This window comes from Hyalella azteca, unplaced genomic scaffold (assembly GCF_000764305.2).
Source record: "Hyalella azteca isolate HAZT.00-mixed unplaced genomic scaffold, Hazt_2.0.2 contig4947, whole genome shotgun sequence".
NCBI classification, from domain to species: Eukaryota; Metazoa; Arthropoda; class Malacostraca; order Amphipoda; family Hyalellidae; genus Hyalella; species Hyalella azteca.
The window spans coordinates 6,259-21,551 of record NW_025935155.1 but is presented as its reverse complement, the minus strand read 5'-3'; the positions used below and the strand labels follow the sequence as shown (position 1 = coordinate 21,551).

Sequence of the window (15,293 nt, the reverse complement as noted above, 5' to 3'; positions counted from 1 at the left end):
CAGGTTGTGATTATTGTGATGCAATGCATTTGCTTTCCCATCAAAAACTTCCACGGCGTAAGTTNTAAGTCAGGCTCTGATTATTGTGATGCAATGCATTTGCTTTCTCATCAAAAACTTCCACGGCGTAAGTTTCTCGAGCAAGACGACAAAGTTATTGAAGACTTTCTTTGGTCCGCTGCTGACAAAAAATTCAGACTATGGCAGCAATTGTCTCATTTGTTCTTATTGCTGACAGGCTGATAACGTGCGGGCTCGTCCAGGCGCAGTACTCCTTCCAGAACATCTCTGCCAAGTCCTACACTTGCGTCAAGTACTTCACCAAGATGGCCAGGTACTACCACTTCCTTACACTATTTCATGAATTATTTTACTATATCTTCGAGAAATATATAGTAGTAATTATTTATTGTGACTGAAATACAATATTTAATCCTGTATCTCGGTAGTGGATAAATTTGCCAGGTGCTCTCGTATCATTCAACACGCTTTTTCTTCTCACCTGTTAGGCAACTTACGTTGAAATAACGTTTAATAACTATGATTAAACGTTGTTTCAACAAAATGAATAGGTAATCAAATTTTTCTTTAGTCTTGTGCCTGGAGGGTGACATTTGTGTTCAATTTCCTACATACGGCATGCAATGAATGATATTGTAATACTAATTATTAGTAATTGAAATACAACATTTAATGTTTTGTCTGGATAATGCATAAATTATCTGCCTTTGACTTCAGCGATAAGCTTAAGATTAATTGAAGACGTGGTCATTGGTGAGAACACTACTTGTTCCCTGCCACCTGCGTTTCGGTGGGAATGGCTTCAATAAGTTGAGAAATGTCAATTTGGTTTCTTTAATGTTGAGAAATGTTCCTTTCCTTGTTGAGAAATTATCTCTCATACCGTGAGAATTTAGACTATGTTGCTGTTGTGTTATAGTGACGTTGTTACTGTCGTGTTATAGTGACGTTGTTACTGTCATGTCATAGTGACGCTTTTACTATCGTGTTATAGTGACGCTGTTATTGTCGTGCTATAGTGACGCTGTTATTGTCGTGCTATAGTGACGTTGTTGCTGTCGTGTTATAGTGACGTTATCATGTTATAGTGACGCTGTTGCTGTCGGCGATCGTGAACCGCTACCGTATCCGCACCATCGGCATGTCGGAGCAGCTAATCGTGGCGTACGGAGGGCTACGGGGGGCAGTCGCGTTCTCCCTCGTCACGATGTTGAGTGACGAGATGATTCTAAAGCATCAGTTCGAAACCACCACTCTCGTGGTCATCCTCTTCACGGTCTTCGTTCAGGTGATAATTACTCCTGAACCTCGAACCTTGTATGGCAAGCTAGTTCTTGGTGTGAAATTTTCAGATTTACCATCGATTAATCCGTAGCTGCCAGAAGTTTTTGGTTTTGTTTCAAGCGCGTTTTTGTGGTTAAAATGGTTTTTATGTATGTCAAGAATTAGGCGTAGTTCTTAATTGAGTATGAATTCTATTCGGTTTTCTCCAGTGACTTTAATCTGGTACACACCATAGTTTTCAATACAAGTTTGACGAGCGCATAAAAATATTTCTTTGCGAAGCCTTTCAAAAGTCTGGTCACTAAATCAACGCGCAACGGCAAAGTATCACATAAAACTTGTTCAATGACGCACATTTTCCAACACAACATTACTATTCAGGAATTGCATGTTTAAAGTTGGGGAAAATAATGGGCAAGGCATCACATCACCTCGCTTCATTATATATAACATTATTATTATTAGTATTGGACTAAAACTTCTAAAGGTTTTGACTTTCATTGCACCACTGCAGGGCATCACGATGCGTCCGCTGGTGCAGTGGCTCAACGTCAAGAAGCACAGCTCAGACCGGCCGCTGCTCTTCGAGGAGGTCTACGTCAGCGTCGTAGACCACATGATGGCCGGCATCGAGGAGGTCCTCGGCGAACACGGCGACTTCTACATCAGGGTCTGCACTGTACCTGTGGTCTATTGCTTGAGGGTCTGCACTGTACCTGTGGTCTGTTGCTTGAGGGTCTTCATTGTACCTGTAGTCTCTTGCTTGAGGGTCTGCATTGTACCTGTAGTCTCTTGCTTGTGAGTCTATTGTATCTGTAGTCTATCACTTGAGGGTCTGCATTATGTCTTTCCTGGTAAAGCGTCTCATCTTCACGAAATTGCCTGTAGTCTTCTACTTCGTGTCTGACTTCTCATGTTACAACCCCTTTTCTGGGTTTTATCGGTCCATGACAACATGTGTTCAGGTTATTTCAATGCATTTAATGCAACTTCCAGAGTAATGTGCTTTCTTCACCGCGCGACGCAGCGCCTGTACGCTTGTCGGAGCTTCCGCCTGTTACGTGTTTAGTGTGGCCACTCTGGTAGAAATACATACATATGATATCGCAGCGTCGGCCTGCGTACGCGTCAACGCTTTTTTTGTCTGGCCGTAGCCTAATTGTTCTTTGTGCCGTGCAGGTGCAGATGAGGCTTATCAACGAGAAGTACTTGAAGCGGTGGCTGGTGCGTCCGTCATGCGAGGCACCGCTCAAGCGACTCTTTGAGAAGATTGCCATCACGTGAGTCGCTACGTATTATTTCCTGCCGTCTACTTAGTTGATAGGATTTTTGAGTGTGACAGTCCCTCACGTTGTAGGCGCTGCATGCGAATAGACTTGTCTAACTTTTGATGACTTCTAATGACAGGAAATGGGGTTTCAAGTATAAATGTTTTAAATGTTTGCTAACACAGTAAATTTTTCATTATTCCATCATACTTTTAGCCGGTTTCCGCTCACCATTGATCCTGCAAATTGCCTGTCTGCCCTATACACTCTTAGAGTTTTGATAGTTAACAGTTGCTTGTCTTAACTATATCGAGATCTCACGTTGTTCTCAAATAAAATGACCTTTGTGTTAGATTTTACCTTTTGGTATAGGTGTTTGGTGTAGATGCTTGGTATAGATGTTTGGTATAGTTGTTTGCTTTAGATGTTTGATTTAGATGCTTGGTATAAATGTTTTATTTAGATGTTTAGTATAGATCTTTGATTTAGATGTTTGGTATAGATGCTTGATTTTGATGTTTGTTTATCATAGAAAATGTTCCATTTGCTCGTTATTCTGTAGCTGCTTTACGTTCTCCACTGATCCTGATAAGTTTTCAGCCGGCACCTTGTGCTGATTGTATATATAGTCAAGAGTTGCTAATAATTAATCCCGGTAATGAAGTATGTATAACTGTGCGCTGTGCAGAGAGCACTTCGCACACCTGTACGGCCCAGCTGAGCTCATCCAGCAGCACAACATGCAGATGTTCTCCAGCAAAATGAAGCTCGTCGAGAACTCCAGCAACAGAGCTTCCGTGCAAATGTTTGTGCTTATTTTGTACCGACATCTGATTTACATTTATTTTGATTGAGATCGTCATGAATGTGCAAAATTCCTCAAATGTGATTTTGTTTCTAGGGAGCTTATGCACAATAGACTATTTTTCATGCATAAAAAGCGCAATTGATTGCGCATCACAGAAAATTTCTGATCAAATTGATCATTTCGTGCCGTAAACAAAGAAGAACAATTAATGCTGTGTTGTTCACGCGGCTTGATGAGGGTACTCGGGTCCTCAAGCTCTGAGTACTCGGGTCCTCAAGCTCTGAGTACTCGGGTCCTCAAGCTCTGAGTACTCGGGCTCTCAAGCTCTGAGTACTCGGGCCCTCAAGCTCTGAGTACTCGGGCCCTCAAGCTCTGAATACTCGGCCATCAAGCTCTGAGTAATCGGGCTCTCAAGGTCTGAGTACTCGGCCCTCAAGCTCTTAGTACTCGGGTACTCAAGCTCTGAGTACTCGGGCTCTCAAGCTCGGAGTACTCGGGTACTCAAGCTCTGAGGACTCGGATACTCAAGCTCTGAGTAATCGGGCTCTCAAGCTCTGAGTACTCGGGCCCTCAAACTCTGAGTACTCGGACTCTCAAGCTCTGAGTAATCGGGCCCTCAAGCTCTGAGTAATCGGGCCCTCAAGCTCTGAGTACTCAGGTACTCAAGCTCTGAGTACTCGGGCCCTCAAGCTCTGAGTACTCGGGCCCTCAAGCTCTGAGTACTCGGGCCCTCAAGCTCTGAGTACTCGGGCCCTCAAGCTCTGAGTACTCGGGCCCTCAAGCTCTGAGTACTCGGGCCCTCAAGCTCTGAGTACTCGGGCCCTCAAGCTCTGAGTACTCGGGCCCTCAAGCTCTGAGTACTCGGGCCCTCAAGCTCTGAGTACTCGGGCCCTCAAGCTCTGAGTACTCGGGTACTCAAGCTCTGAGTACTCGGGCCCTCAAGCTCTGAGTACTCGGGCCCTCAAGCTCTGAGTACTCGGGCCCTCAAGCTCTAAGTACTCGGGTACTCTGGCTCTGAGTACTCGGGTACTCAAGCTTTAAGCTTGGGTACTCAAGCTTAGCAAGCTTTCTTTGCTAAGTACTCGGGTACTCAAGCTCTGAGTACTCAGGTACTGAAGCTCTGAGTACTCGGGCCCTCAAGCTCTCAGTACTTGGGTACTCTATCTCAAAGAAATAAGCGGAATTTCTCTATCCCTGACAATGAGTTTCATGAGAAGGTTTCTATCATTTATATCACCCGCAGCCTCACGACCGAGGGCCTCGACAGTGACGACGTCGAGTCCTTCAAGCTGCCGCAGCGCGATCACTCGGGGTGAGTTTAGGACGATAATTTAAATTTGCGATAACAATTCCTATTGATATTGCATATTTCATGGATTTATTTCTCATTTACTTGCCTCTTAATCCTTTCGCTTTATTATTTAACAGTATATAGGATTGTTTACTGCCATCCTTATAACGTGGGTGTCTTTACACAGGAAGGTAGTGGTAGTCATAGGAACCAAGTGGAAGTCGCAACTTATTTTACACACTGCTACATTTCCTTGTGTTCTTCTTCATATATTATCTTTTCGTAGCTCTGCAATACATCGCAAGAACTCGTCGGTTAGCGTACTAACGGGCGAGGGAGAGGGCGGCGGCCTGAGGGTAGTTTCCCCTCTCTCCTCCACGGTGGACCTCAGCCCCGGCCGCGTGCAGGAGGACGCCAAACTCCTCAGGAGGGCCATCAGCAGCAACCCCTACAACCAGGTCATCTAGGGAGTATGCTAGGTCATCTAGGAAGTATGCTAGGTCATCTAGGAAGTATGCTAGGTTATCTAGGGAGTATGCTAGGTCATCTAGGGAGTGTGCTAGGTCATCTAGGGAGTATGTTAGGTCATCTAGGGAGAATGCTAGGTCATCTAGGGGTATGCTAGGTCATTTAGGAAGTATGCTAGGTCATCTAGGAAGTATGCTAGGTCATCTAGGGAGTATGCTATGTCATCTAGGGAGTATGCTAGGTCATCTAGGGAGTATGCTAGGTTCATGCTAGGTGGTCTAGAGAGATTCAAAAGTGTGTTGGGTGGTCTAGAATAATCATGTTCTTCAATATACATCGTATCAGTAACTGTACAACCAGTTGTATAGAAAGTATTCTCTGATGGCGGCTTTAAAATCTGTAACGTATAAGTGATCAAAAAAGTCTACCAAAACCTGCAGGATGCAGCTACGAGCTAACAAATATGCCTGACAGTTACACTTATAATAAACTATCGATTACGCGAATTTTACGCTTGAAACCTCCACTTTAGAAAGCAATAATGCATTGCGCCTCGAATCCACCAAGTTTCAACGCAGCGTTTGAACTGTTTCCTTATTTCCATTTGCTGCTCTGTCATCTGATAAGGTAGCGAATTTATGAGTACAAAACTTGTAGCGTTGCGACCAAATCCTCTAATACTGATAATTGGGTCTTTTAATAAATTAATACATTTTATATATATTTTCTCATAATACTTTCCACTATTTCCGTGCTTTGCTCGAGATTTTCATTTTATCCAATTGAAACCAGCCTTGAAACTCATTTCCACTTTCTTTTCTCCTGGCATAGTATCGGCGAGGTAAAGTATACATGTACGGTCGTTTGTATATACACAAACGTTACGTTATCCCATACCGACGTGTACGTTATCCTATACTGACGTGTGCGTAATCCTTTGCCGACGTGTGCGTACTCCTTTACCAACGTGTGCGTTATCAAATAGAACCGTGTACGTTATCCTATACCGACGTGTGCGTTATCCAGTATTACCTTGTGCGTTGTCCTGTGTGTACGTGTACCTTTTATTGTAAGTCGTATTATTGGACTGAGAAAAAAATTCGATTACATGGAATAATTTGTCTCGTCTAATTAGCCGCTTCAAAAATTCCGTTAAGCCATTTGCTGACATTATATTGTCTTGTGATGGGTTCTGTATAGTACCGCCCTCAAATCATCCTCGCATGTCGGGAATCGAACCCTGCATTTAGCTCGGTTTGATATCTCAGTTGCTCCACGAGCCGGTTGTTAAAAATTTTGATTGTTCCAAGGGTTTTTATTAATTATAAGCCACACCGCATAGCTAAAAATCGTCTGGTCTCCAAAATGAAAATCGTTGATATCTCATACTTTGAATCTCAATTATGGTACCTATTTAATAATAATAATAATAATAGCGGTTTCAGCGTTTATTAGGCCATAGCTAGGCCTGTCGCCGATTCTTAACTTCGCAGAACATCCACAGCTTGTTGCAGTCTCGAACTCACGACTCAAAACACAAATTCTGCTGTGCTTAATTAACCAGAAACTGGCGCACAGAGCTGGGATCGAACCCGCGCCTCTCTGCGCTAATCTTGGTACTCTGAACTGTAATTTACTGGGCCACCCTGCCCCTTTAATGAAAAATATGTGGCATAAAGTTGTAATCTCGTTAGTTATGATGTCGGTCGCTATTTCAATCTTTCTTTTATGCCGATTCTGACCAGAAACTGGCGCACAGAGCTGGGATCGAACCCGCGCCTCTCTGCGCTAATCTTGGTACTCTGAACTGTAACCTACTGGGCCACCCTGCCCCTTTAATAAAAAATTTATGGCATAAAGTTGTAATCTCGTTAGTTATGATGTCGGTCGCTATTTCAATCTTTCTTTTAATCGGTGACTCGTTCGCAAACAAGATCTTTCACAACCTTTAATGTGATCTCCTGACTTCTGTAAACCACTCTGTGTAACTGTACAAGAGTCCTTCCCTGTACATCCTTTCCTCTCACGGAAACTCAATGTATACCACCTCTTTCCTTAGTTCATAACATCCCTAGCTGTACAATGAAAACCTTGTACCACATTCCCTGTACATGACGGCCTTCCTTGTAGATGACAGCCTTCCTTCTACACGAAAAACCCCATGTTTTCCTACCACGTTCCCTGTACATGACACGTAGCCCATTGTACGAGTATCATTATAAACCTACTTGTACGTATACCTTATCCCTCTCTTTAGACATGATACATCAAAATACCAGATTTTCGTGAGCTACAAATTCCTTGCCATCTGCGGCTCTTCGAATTTAATCTACCGTTTCGTTTATATTGAATGGTCTAGTTTGGTTGTGATACGAAGTTGATATCATAGCATTTTTTCCAGCTGCCAAATTAGGTAAAAAAAACTCCGTGCTGGTTTGGATTGTACGCAGATTCTTTTATTACATATCAGCTTGAATGTCTTTTAACAATTTCAGTGCGTTTGTAAAGGTTAGGCAAAGTCAAAGATTCTAAAAATAGCTTTCAAAATTTTCCCGCAAGTTTTTTACGGAAAGTTTGTCTAACTTCGTTTCTCCCCGTTTCTTTCGGCACCTCCGATATATTAATCCTGTTAATATCTTGTTAATATGCATTCCGTTTAAAACACCAATTCACTCCATAGAACCTTCTGCAATATCATGTAAAGTTGTACCTGATTTCGAAGATGACCACAAGTACGGTGATGTAGTAGCCTCTCTGTGGGCAGTACACTCGTTTAATTGCATTATAGCCTTTACTTATTAGCAAATCATCCCTGAAACATACATTATCTACACTGCTGGTCAAATGTCAAATTAGTTCACGATAGTTGCCTAATGTGCAAGGAGAAATGTTTCCAGTAATTTTGTTGATTATCACAGCATTACGATTAGACGCAACGAATCTAGCTTAATACCCAGTAGCTGTAGTGTAGTTAAATTCGTGGTGGTAGATATCATCAGTGATACTACGGTACCGGTTTACCAGCACACCAGCATCTTAGCTTCACTGCGAGTTCAATAACTGTCATCTTAAAAATAATTCAGTGACCGCCCAAGCTTCAAAGCACCAGGAGTCACTAAATTCGGCTCTGGATTTGCTTGGCCACACGAGCAAAATCAGCTTCTGGCCGGATCGAATGTCCGTTCCGATTTTATAGTGTCCTGAGAGTACGACAAGATCGAGTCATACAGAGCTTGGAAGGCTTGGAAGTTTCTTAGAGGCTTCAAGCCTGACCTTACGTAGCGGCTGAAGTAAACATAGCCGGTGATTTTTCGACTGTGGTTAACAGGTTTAGTTCAAAAGCAATCTCAACTATTTGTGATAGTACGGCTCCTAACAACTAACCCGGTTTTTTATCCGTACAGCTTCACTATACACACAATCGCAATTTAGTAAACGAAGACAATCAAGAGCTTCATCATCATCTTTTGCGTCGTCAAGCCACAGCGCGACGCATGACGAGACTCGCGTCGATGTCCTTCTCTCGTCGGCCCTCAGCTCTGGACGACGAGTTCCCTCTGCCTCCGTTGAACCCCTCCGCTCCTCCGCCGACCTCATGGTTCTCTCCAGAATACATCAGGCAGTCGTGAGTAATAGATATTTTTTAGAGCTAACTATGTAGACTTTCTACTGCTCGTAAACATCATTTAGTTAGTTATTCAAAATGCATCAGGTAATCGTGAGTTGTTCATTTAGAATAAACATGCATAAGAAAATATCTCTAAATATAACTGGCTTACTGACATCTATAGGTACATGTCAAAGTTTCGGAACCATTAATCTAATACCTGACATCTGCCCCAGCAGGAGTCTGGTGCCCTCGATCAGTCAGGGCGTGTCCAGCAGTCGCAATTCTCTCGCCCCGGAAGACAGCGCACCGCTGCGTCGTCACGAGCTGCACAAGAGCAAGTCGTGAGTCTTTTCTTTTGGTTCTTGTTCGTTTAACATATAATCTTCGGATATATTTACCGTCGACAATGATATTCCAACCTAAATAAAGGGTAATGAGAGTTATTTGCAGTAGACCATGAGTTAAAGTTATTTTGACTGTGAGGTAGTTTAACAGCTTCACTTTCTACTGACTTGAAGATGGCTTATAATATTGATTTTCTTCTGCTATCGGAAATTTTCTAGTGCATCTCTAATATCACTTCTTTAATGCTTACATTGTACTTGGAAAATCTACGTACTCATTTTTGCTATTTTCATATAGCTATGTTTAGAACAAGTATACGTATACTTATGTACTTATTCTGTATTGAAGCTTGGTCGATCGTTTTCCTATTCGATCTTTACAAGGCTTTATAAGTTTTACATGTTAAGTTATGTTGGCTCGTAGTTGATCTGGTGAACTCGTGTTAGCACCCTGAGCGTGAAGACTTAATTTTTTAATAGAATAGTCATCTGTGCTTGGAATAGTTGAAAATTCTAATAATAACATTCATATATTATCTAATTATTTTACTCGTAATCGTGCTGACATTTAACGCTTTTTCTTGTTCTTGTTTCCTTACCACCTGTCCCGTAGTCTCCTTTTTCACAAGTCATATCTATTATTTGTGCCTCTGCCTATCCTACATCTGCATCCCATACCTCCCCTTCCTCCCCACGACAGCTCCAAGAGCCGTCATCATCGTCATCAGAAAGCCCCTCCCACATCCCGCATAACCTCGCTGCCTGGGGAGATGAATCCTCTTACTGAAGGTGAGTTTATTCAACGCTGCTTCTGTCGAGCCAGCTTCAGCGGGCTGGACAATTGAGACCTTCCGCCCCTTGTGGGTGATGAATAATTGAGACTTTCCACCTCTATGGTGATGTTCATCTTGACTTTCGGTGCAAGATAGCTAAATAGCTGAAGCGCTAGTAAACATTTGGCCACTAAACTAACTAACTAACTCATGTGCAAGGCCATAATCTGTTCTAAGCTGAAGGCTTCAGCTTTCATTTGCCCTTACGACTGTTAGTTGCTCTGTCACATTTATTCATGTTTATAACAAAGAATTTATAAAAATATTGTTCGACTCCTTGAAAATTATAATGCATTCTCTGGTCATTAATTGTACGCATATAAACAAGAAAGTTCAGCCATCTTATAATAGTTAATTATTACAAAGTAAACACTTGAGTTTCCATGATACCACCTCACTGTTGTTCCTAAATGAGAATCTATTGAAAAAAATTGATCTGGTTTCTCGTTTTATGGTCAAGGAATGAAACATTTTAATGCTCAGTCAGATAAATATGCTGGAAACGCGTATATTGATGTAATTCAAACATGTATTTCTGACGGGTAGAAGTCGCCCCTGGTATCTGACTGAGCCTTCACTAAATTTAGAGCGTTAGTTTTTGCCCTAATGCACTAACAAGATCAGATGATCCCGGATTTATCAATAGGAAAATTACATTAATTGCCAATTATTCAATTATGTGGTAGATTAACGTTCTGGTGAGTGTGCACATGATAAGCGTCTTACTACAGCCGTGAGGATTTCACGTCGTCTTTAAAAATGCACCACCACGGGAAAATAGTGTTACAGTTTTTCTTTGAGTTAATATAGCCATACTACTGCTGTAAAAGTGAGAGTCAAACGTTCTATGTGAAATTGTGGGATCTTTTGCGTTGATCTGCAATCCTTTGAAAAATGTACGGGTATATCAATTTTTTTAATGACTGCTTACAGTGAAGCTAACAAGATTATATTATTCTGTTAGGATCACGAGCAGCTACAGTTGGGTTTGTCAATATTCTAGATGTGAATTGCAGTTTGTATCCCGACAGTTAAAACTCCATTACTGTTAACACAACAAACATTCAGGGTGTAGAAGTTAAACGTTTCTTTCATCCAACTTTTCTGTGCATATGCCTATATTTTATTACGTATTTTTATTGCTTCTACTTCCATGCTTGCCTCAGGAAATGATGAGGTAAGGCGAACTTCCACGATATTTTTATCCTTCCCTGGGGTTCCTACAATTAGAAGAATAATGTACTTTGAATGTGCCTGCGTAAAACTCGATATTCTGAATTTGTGTTGCGACTTTGAAGCGGAACGCAAAGCCGTCAATATTTACTTGGTCTCACTTTGATATTTATTCATAAATTTTGACACACTTTGCTATTTTCATTACCATTTTTTTGTATACGATATCAGTCCAAGTGATATATTTTTTTTACAATTCTCGTCAATTTTTAACAACCTATATGCATGTATACTGAAGCGTTAGAAAACTTGTTGCTACTAAGCTAAACTAAACTTTCTAATTTATTTTGTCTTGCCTTTCAATGCATTGTGAGGAAATGTAAGAAAATGAATGAGTTACTTTAGGTCAATTTTGGTTTGACATCAGTTGCTATTTCAAGCTTGAAAATGGGTTGTTATTCACAGAACAAGGTTTACTATATTACTTATCTGATGAAACTGCAATAAGAAGTTAACGAATTGAAAATCAGGATGAGAATCGAGTTTATGTACACGGCTCTGGCTCGGGGTTTAGGATCTCGGAAATAAGTACTGTTGGCTGCGTGACTTGCGCGGCATTTTGCTTCGCCTCGTTTGCAATATTCGCGAATAAACGTGATTAATAAAATACTTGGAAATCATATCAAACCCCCTGAAAATTGATTTGAAAATCGAGTACTTTTTCCTGCATCTAGACTTGCAAAATTGTTTATTACAATCGTTAAGTACGACCTCAATGTAAACTCAAGACGAAATTTTGTGGCTGTGAACCAGAGAATGAAGAAATTTTTTATTAATTCATCAGGAATGCATGAATTATGAAGACGAGGTTTATAACTTATAGTTTCATTACGCAACAAGATGATCACTAATGTCATTATTATTAACCACTGACAAGCGTTTTTGCCTGCAGACGAAATAGCGACCATACCAGGCAGTGACGAGGTGGTGGAGCTTCTACAGAGGACGAGTGCCCTTATAGAGCACGCGCGCCGTCGCTCTGTCTGGCGCCGCGCCATGCTCAGAAATCGCCTCGAAAAAGGCGCGTCGCAAGGTGATGCCTCCGCCAGGAACTCCCGTTACTATGACGCTCGATCAAATCCTTCTGAAGAGGAACACAGCAGGTCTGGTGAAGGGCAAAGCGGACCAAACCACAGTGGTGATGGACCCGAAGCTGCTCAAGGATACATAGCCATCGGGATGCACTCTGAGGATTCGGGGGGAAAGATGACTGGATCTTTGGACCCGTGTAATGAGAAACTTGCAGATCCACTGATGGACCCTCCTCCTGGGCTTCCGAGCGGCGAAACATTTCCTTTGAGGACTTTGGAGTCTCGTCAGCCATCGGATGACGATCCTCTTCTGCCTGATGTAGAGGACCTGGATGCGGAGAAATGCTGATCACTTCACTCGGTTTAGCTAGAAATGTTATCCTGTTTTTTATTCACGTTCTAAGGTAATGTAAATATTTTACGCCGCAACATTACTTTAAATAAATGTGGGCGGCAGCATGAAATCGATGCTGTGAGACCCAGTGATCCTGTTCTTTTGTATTAAAGCGTAAACTTATTCAAGGTACTGGAATGTCATCGGGATTTACGACTCTTCCATTTAGAGACGATTGGCCGATTTAAGGGCCTTGATAAAGAGGAAAAGTTTTTTAAAGACGATTCACCATGTGCGGACATTTTATACAGTTTTTATGACATTTTAAGTTTTTCGCTGTTCTTAATATCTCCCAAAGGTAACCTTGTGTAATCAATGGTTACCAAGTTATGCCAAATATTGCATAAATATCAATCTTGAAAGCTTGCTTGCTGGAAAGCTAAACATACGACATTGAAGAGTCGAGGAAAATTTTTGTTGCATCATTACTAAGCAGTTGCCGAAACTTGAAAACTTTTTGCACGCTATTTTTCTAATGCTTGGCTTAGTTGTAGTTAAGTAGAATTATTTCATTCCAGTAGCTCACACTCACCTCAAGTTTTGAAATTCCTTAATTATTTCCTTCTTAATCACTTTTTGCTCGCAAGAAATCGCATAACGCAACTGAAACTTTTTGCTGACGCAACGAACGTTGACGCAAGAATTTACGTCAACCTCGCCTCGTAGTAGAGAAGGCTAGTTTAAACTTGCATGCGTGTACTTTGATGACCACGAAGGTGCGCGTCTGGTACACGACGACGAGGTTTACAAAAAATTCATTCTACGAGGATTTATTCGGAAAAACATTGCAAACGTGGAATTAAATATTTAATGCATTGATTGAAATTATCTGATACACTATTTTCTGCAGAAGTTCATTTAGTTCATTCAGTTCAGTTCATCAATGTTCGATGTCAATGCATCATGTTTTATCTACATTTGAAAACCAAAAAGGCGGTTGTGTGTCATGCCCAAGTATTTTGACTACAACGTTCCGCAGGTCTCTTTATTTCTTACTTAATTGAGTCAATGCTCGTGAGCCTCGATTTTTAATTTAAGAATGGGTGCGATTTAAGATTTTTTATACCCCTCTTCTAGGAGTTATAGCTGACGTTGTTTATTCGTGTCCAGTGAGTGTAATATTGTTCTTTTTTGTTGTATTTTGAATTTTGTTCTTTCTCATCCATGTCGTTCTCTCCGACAGCGCTGGATAATGGCTGCTCAGAAATTAGTGTTCCTAAGTTCCAATTTATATTCGACGATTGTTTACTCATGGCTCACGCAGCATTGCTAACTCATGGTCGCTGGCTAATAAAAAATACTCAAGTACGGTCCAAACAACGCTACTATTATAGACAAAACGTAAATTTCCCATTGGCAACCTTCAGTATCAAAGCGTAGTTTATATGACGTTAAACGTAAAAAGAAACTGTAAGACCCTGCAAATTTCGTGACTCAGATTCTTCTTGAGATTTGTTAAATAGCGTCAAAGAAATTAATTCATTCTGAATCAGTTTGGAAAATGGAACTGTATATGTTTTCATTGGTTGTTAATATGATAGCATCGTTAGAGCTGTGATGGAATTCATGGTTCAATATTATCCTGTATGAACAAAATGAATTTTGTTTAGTCTGATGTTTGTAAAGTCAATGGTTGAGAGAATAAATGATCTATTTTTCAATTCATCGCTTGTTTAATTCATCATCATAGAAGATTTTCTACGGCTGTTATTTTAAACTTTTAATTTATGGTTGATTAGGAAACTTGGATTACTTCCGGCGATTTATTGACTGACCGAAGGATTTTTGAAGGACTTTTCACATTGTGCTTGGCTTTTGTTTCAATATTTGTTATTCTAATAATTTGTTGCTTTTCAACTGATTGATGTAATGCTGATAGTCAATCTCCGCCGTTCTGTGTACATATAATGCATGGTTGAACTAGTACAAGGTTGACCCACGAGAAGCTTAATTTTGCGGATGTAGTTCGTTGTTCGCCTGTGACGTCACTGATCTCAGTGACGTCACGGGCATTAACCAATCACCGAAATGCGATCAAACCAGTCAACCTCATTGTTCGGTTAACGTGGAAATTTTTCGTAGAAAATGTTTGCAGGTGCACAAAATCATCTCTAATGCTTCATTGCAGGGACATAAACATTTACCTACATACCCGGTAATACAATATGATATAATACAAATAATAAATTTTTCTTTGCTTCGATTAGTATATACTATTGCCGATATTATCCCTTAAATTTTCACTCAGTTGGGGTGTGCTCTCTTTATTATATTAACAATAGCAGACCAATAATGAACAATAGCAGAATGCCGAACGAGCTGAATAGCGAATAATTGATCGTATGTGTATGTCGAATAATTAATCGTGTGCATGTGGCGAATAGACGATCGCTCACACGTGGCGAATAAATGATCGCTCACCCGTGGTGAATAATTAATCGTATATGTATGGCGAATAACTAATCGCGTGCATGTGGCGAATAAACGATCGGTTGCATGTGGCGAACAAGTGATCGCTCACACGTGGCGAATAAGTGATCGCTTACTCGTGACGAATAATTAATCGTATGTGTATGGCGAATAATTAATCGTGTACATGTGGCGAATAAGTGATCGGTCATACGTGGCGAATAAGGGATCGCTTGCCCGTGACGAATAATTAATCGTATGTGTATGGCGAATAATTAATCGTGTGCATGTGGCGAATA

General features: G+C 41.0%; 1 protein-coding gene across 1 annotated transcript in view; it reads left to right on the top strand.

The window, feature by feature from the left end:
* The window catches only part of LOC108675073, a 42,084-nt gene extending 27,834 nt beyond the window's left edge, over positions 1–14,250 (top strand). The window contains exons 13-23 of the mRNA XM_047880206.1: positions 239–395; positions 1,106–1,309; positions 1,820–1,975; positions 2,485–2,585; positions 3,262–3,378; positions 4,625–4,693; positions 4,959–5,130; positions 8,545–8,765; positions 8,987–9,091; positions 9,795–9,883; positions 12,053–14,250. Of these exons, the coding sequence (XP_047736162.1) occupies positions 239–395; positions 1,106–1,309; positions 1,820–1,975; positions 2,485–2,585; positions 3,262–3,378; positions 4,625–4,693; positions 4,959–5,130; positions 8,545–8,765; positions 8,987–9,091; positions 9,795–9,883; positions 12,053–12,540 (1,879 nt within the window). The 3' untranslated portion in view covers positions 12,541–14,250. The remainder of the gene's footprint in view (positions 1–238; positions 396–1,105; positions 1,310–1,819; positions 1,976–2,484; positions 2,586–3,261; positions 3,379–4,624; positions 4,694–4,958; positions 5,131–8,544; positions 8,766–8,986; positions 9,092–9,794; positions 9,884–12,052) is intronic.
* The last annotated feature ends 1,043 nt before the right edge of the window (positions 14,251–15,293 follow it).